The 5,306-nt window shown below is 38.4% G+C and overlaps 1 protein-coding gene across 1 annotated transcript in view; it reads right to left on the reverse strand.

The window, feature by feature from the left end:
- The window catches only part of LOC107566065 (AP-4 complex subunit beta-1-like), an 11,684-nt gene extending 7,200 nt beyond the window's left edge, over positions 1–4,484 (reverse strand). The window contains exons 1-4 of the mRNA XM_016251441.1: positions 4,374–4,484; positions 3,775–3,907; positions 2,384–2,608; positions 180–320 (exon numbers count right to left, since the gene is read on the reverse strand). Coding sequence (XP_016106927.1) covers positions 180–320; positions 2,384–2,608; positions 3,775–3,887 — 479 coding nt within the window. The 5' untranslated portion in view covers positions 3,888–3,907; positions 4,374–4,484. The remainder of the gene's footprint in view (positions 1–179; positions 321–2,383; positions 2,609–3,774; positions 3,908–4,373) is intronic.
- Positions 4,485–5,306: the final 822 nt, after the last annotated feature.

Raw genomic sequence — 5,306 nt, forward strand, 5'->3', positions numbered from 1 at the left:
CTTGACATGCTGTTGGTCATCACAGACGCTGAACCAGTAACATTCCTTTAAAGGGAACAGTCTGACCTAAAATCATAAATCTCTCTGCTTATGCCTATTTATGCACATGTATTAAAATAAGCAAGTGATATTTATCACATTATCCTTAGCAAGTGTAATAATTCAGGTAAACAGAATACTTGGCTCTACCGATGTCTGTGTTGGGCTGCAGACTGTGCATTTTGGCACAACCAAGCACAGCGACTCTCCTAACGTAACTGGCCTTGTCCCGCAGACCAGCAACAATGGGCTGCTCTATGTACTCTGTCATTCCCGGCATCCTGAAAAACAAGCAAATAAAAGAAGAAAATAACTAGGTTGCAAGGTGACTGCTAGGGTGTTGTTAGGCTGTTGTTGTTCTGAATGGTCTCTAGGTTGTTGCTAAGCGATTCTTAAGATGTCCTGGGTGCTTGCTAGTTTATTACAGTGTTCTGAACGGTTGGTAGGGTGATTGCTAGGGTGTTGCTAAGATACTGTTGTGAAGTTCTGGGTGGTTGCTAGGTTGTTGTTTGTTAGGGTGCTAGAAGCCAAATTGTTGCAGTGTTGTGGAATGTTGATATGTGGGACATATCTTGGCTGTTGTTGTGGTGTTCTGGATGGTTGCTAGGTGATTACTAGGGTGTCTTGGATGGTTTTTATATGGTTGCTAAGCTGTTGTTTTTGTGTCCTGAATGCTTGCTAGGGTGTCTTGTGTGCTTGCTCCATATTTTTAGGAGTATCCTGGGTAGTTACTAGGGCATTCCTTGTTAGAGAGTAGCAAGGTCAACTGTTGCAGTGTTTGTTGCTGCTGGTGCACTGTTTGAATGTTGTCGCTGTGTTCTGGGTGGTTGTTAAGTGACCTGGGAGGTTTCTAGGGTGTTGCGAGGCTGATTGTTAGGGCATTGTTAATGACTCCTAGTGTGTCTTGGATGGTTGCTTAGAGCATTGCTTTTTAGGGTGTTGCTGGGCTGCTGTTGTGTTCTGAATGTTGGCTAGAGTGAAGTGCCCTTGGTGATTGTTCCTGTGTGGTTGCTAGGATAATTGTTAGGGTGTTGCTAAGATGTTGTTGCAGTGTTCTAAGGTGTCCTGGGTAGTTGCTTGTTAGAGTGTAGCAAGTAAAAATGTTACAGTGTTTGTTACTGAAGTATTGTTTGAATGATGTCACTGAGTTCTGTGTGGTTGTTAGAGGGTTGCTAGGGAGTATTGGATGGTTGCTAGGGCATTGCATGTTAAGGTGTTGCGGCTGTTGTTGTAGAATTCTGAATGGTTGCAAGGGTGTTGCTAAGTGATTGCAAAAGTGTCCTGGAAGGTTGCTAGGGTGTTTCTTGTAAGCATGTTGCAAGGCTGACTGTTGTGGTGTTCTGGATGGTTGTTAGGGGGTTGTTACGTGACTGCTAGGATGTCTTGGATGGTTGCTAGGCTGTTGTTATGTTCTGAATGCTTGCTAGGGTTGCTGAGTGATTGCTAGGGTGCCTTGTATGGTTGTTAGGGTGTTGCTTGTCATGGTGTTGCAAGGCCGACTGTTGCAGTGTTCGTTGCTGATGCATTGTTTGAATATTGTCACTATATTCTGGGTGGTTGCAAGGGTGTTGCTAAGGGATTGCAAAAGTGTCCTGGAAGGTTGCTAGGGTGTTTCTTGTAAGCATGTTGCAAGGCTGGCTGTTGTGGTGTTCTAGATGGTTGTTAGGGGGTTGTTACATAACTGCTAGAATGTCTTGGATGGTTGCTAGGCTGTTGTTATGTTCTGAGTGATAGCTAGGGTTGCTGAGTGATTGCTAGGGTGTCTTGTATGGTTGTTAGGGTGTTGCTTGTCATGGTGTTGCAAGGCTGACTGTTGCAGTGTTCGTTGCTGATGCATTGTTTGAATATTGTCACTATATTCTGGGTGGTTGTTAGGGTGTCTTGGATGGTTGCTAGGGTGCTGCTTGTTAAGTTGTTGCTATGCTGTTGTTGTAGAATTTTGAATGGTTGCAAGGGTGTTGCAGTATCCTGGGAGGTTGGTAAGTTACTACTAAGTGATCACTAAGGTATCCTGGGTAGTTGCTAGGGCGTTGCTTGTTTGTTGCTGTGGCACTGTTTGAATGTTGTTGCCATGTTCTGGGTGGTTTTTAGGGCATTGTTAATGACTCTTGGTGTGTCTTGTATGGTTGCAAGATCATCGCTTGTTAGGGTGTTGCTAGGCTGCTGTTGTGTCCTGAATGCTTGATAGGGTGTCTTGTGTGGTTGCTAGGATGTTGCTTTTTAGGGTGTTACTAAGATGTTGTTGTGGTGTTTGATATGGTATTGCTAAGTAATAACTAAGGTGCCATGAAAAATGCACATCTATGATATTCTGGGTCTAGACAGACAAAAAGAACATACAAACCTAAAGTTGCACATGTTCCTCAGGGCCAACCCTCGCACCATGGGATTGGGATCAGCGCAGTCCTTACGGAGCGTGTTGATGGCCAGCAGCGCCAGGTCAGGCTTGTCACTGGCATAGGTGCACATGTACAGATAAACCAGCTTCTTCTGAGCAATATCCACTGTAGCACTGGCTTTCACCATGTCCATAAATAAAGCGGAGACATCCAGACCCTGTGTCATGTACCTTCAAAGAAACAACATTTCACAAGTTCCGTCTAATTAGCTACAGTGGAATTATCTAATTATGATTATTAATATAATCTAATTATGGTGGATATCAAGATGTGCAGTATAATAAATAATGAATTAAATGTTGTTCTGTTTCTCATAGAATCTGCAGCTTCATAAGGCTTGAAAGACATGCGTTAGACTAATTTATGATAATTTTTCATTCAGGGATTCCCACTAATTTTTAACCAACAAATTTCCACGACTTTTCCATGAACCAGTCACATGTGACTACTGGATAATAATTACTGAATAAGAAATATACGGTAACACTTTACTTGAAGGGGTGTGCATAAGACTGACATGACACCTTCATAATCATGACACGACACATGCCATGAATATGAAGGAGGTTTTATGCATGTTTATGACAACTGTCATTAAGTGTCATTCACTCAGTTATGTCATTTTTAATGCAAATATGACATTATTTGACCTAACCCTACCCCTACCCTTACCCCTAACCATAGCCCATAACAAACAATGTCATCTTTGCATTAAACATGACATAACTGAGCGAATGACACTTAATGACAGTTGTCATAAACATGCATAAAACCTGTTATGATTATGAAGGTGTCATGTCAGTCTTATGCACACCCCTTCAAGTAAAGTGTAACCGAAATATTTTTTTATTTTATTTGCTAATAAGTCATTCAAACTGATTTGTTTCTTTGTTTAACGCCATTCCAGTTTCTGTGGCTATTTTCATGGTTTCAAACAGATAAATTTGCTGACATTACTATATCTTGCAAACAATTTAAATTCTACACACTACTGTACACAAGCAATATCTAACTGCCACATTATTTACATTTAAAAAAAATTTAAAATTTAATTTCAATAATGATTCAGGCATGGACATGGACTATTTGAATAGTGGATATTAATAGTGGATATGATATTAACAGGTTTTCCATGATTGTTTGGTGCTTTTTTGGTGGTTGACGACTCCAGTCCCCATTCACTTTCATATTGTATGGAATGTAGCAACTTGAACATTCTGCTAAATATCTAGGTTTCTGTTTCACAGGATAATATCAGGGATAGCATCTTAAGCAATTAGTTTGTCCTTTTGAAAACGGTCTCCTTCACTGAAAACAAGGGGATCACTTCACGGACCTGATGACTTTGGAGATGTAGTTTTTGTACCGGAGACGGTCTGCGTGAACATTTGGATTGGACAGAGCTCGCTTCAGCTCTTTTACCGTCTCCTCCGAGCCAAAATAAGGCATTGTGGGGGTTCCTCAGGAGCCTGCCACAAAAGCAGAGGAGCACAGTCTGAATAAACTCAACTCAAACTCTATTTCCTCCTTCCTTCTGAACATGCATCTATTGTGATGTGATGTAATTATTCTCCAATGGTGTCTTCTGGTTTGTGCCTAATCATAATAACAAATATCATAAATCATAATAAGAGTCAGTCTGACAGCACAATAACACACAAATTAAATCATCTCCACCAAAACAATTAATAATCAATCAATCCTAATTAAAGTCAGCCTGACAGTACAGTAACAGACCAACATACATACATACATACATATATATATATATATAAAGACCGGAATATGATTGTATACACTGCCATTGCACTTGTTGTTTAGCTCTTTATGGAGCGCGCATCTATTAAGCAATATATTTATCATCTCCATTTCTAAAAGTACAAATACGCTTTTGGCAAACACAAAGGGCGAGTAAGACATACGTATGTAACATACCTCCTGTATCACTTTAAAAACAGTAAATCAACATAAACTCATCTAAAAATAACAGTGAGAACTGAATATTAGAATCCACCGGAGCGTATTTATGTCAAGCAGGAAGCGTGAAGCCGGAAATCAAAATCAGCTATTTACTTCCTCTCAAACCTGGTCTAGCATTTCAAATTAAAAGCCTTTTGACTTTTGAGGGAAAATGTATATATATATATATATATATATATATAACAAATATTTTATTAAATTTTTAAATATTTCGTAAATATAATATATATATATATATATATATATATATATAATATTGTATTACATTTTTAAATAATTCAATTAGTATAGACAATCTAAGCTTTGCTATAAGCTATAAACTCTCTTTTTCCATTTTAAAATGTTGTTTAAATAATGTACGTAATGATGTACTCAACAGCCCCTTATTTTCTACACCGATTTTTCTATTTTGTTTTTATTAGACTTTTTTCTTGATGAGTAGTTCACCTTGAGGGAGGATGATTGGCCTAACAGCGGAACATTATGCTGTATATTATACATGTCGTGCACTTTCAGCTACGCTGTGTTGATTCACTGATAAATTGGTGTTTAGCTCAAATTAACACGGTATAACACTACCTGCAGGTTATTTTTAAGTAAATACAGTATGACATGCTTTATTAGAAAACTATGTTAAGCTCCAGTCATTGACTTCTTTGATGCAACAGGAGTAAATGATGGCAAAGTCTTTATATTAGCAATTAATTAAATGTTTGTTTAAAAGTCACAATTTCTACCTGAAAAATGTTTAGCATAACTATAAAAAGTATTAGTGAAATTTATAATTCACCCAAGTAGTTATATAAGATTTTGTTAATTTAGGTAAATTTTCCAGGTCTAGAAATAATATAGGGGGGGGGGGGGGGGGATAAAAAAGAAAAATATAAT

The sequence above is a fragment of the Sinocyclocheilus grahami genome, unplaced genomic scaffold (genome assembly GCF_001515645.1).
Source record: "Sinocyclocheilus grahami isolate Dianchi unplaced genomic scaffold, SAMN03320097.WGS_v1.1 scaffold1044.1, whole genome shotgun sequence".
In the NCBI taxonomy this organism is placed as follows: Eukaryota; Metazoa; Chordata; class Actinopteri; order Cypriniformes; family Cyprinidae; genus Sinocyclocheilus; species Sinocyclocheilus grahami.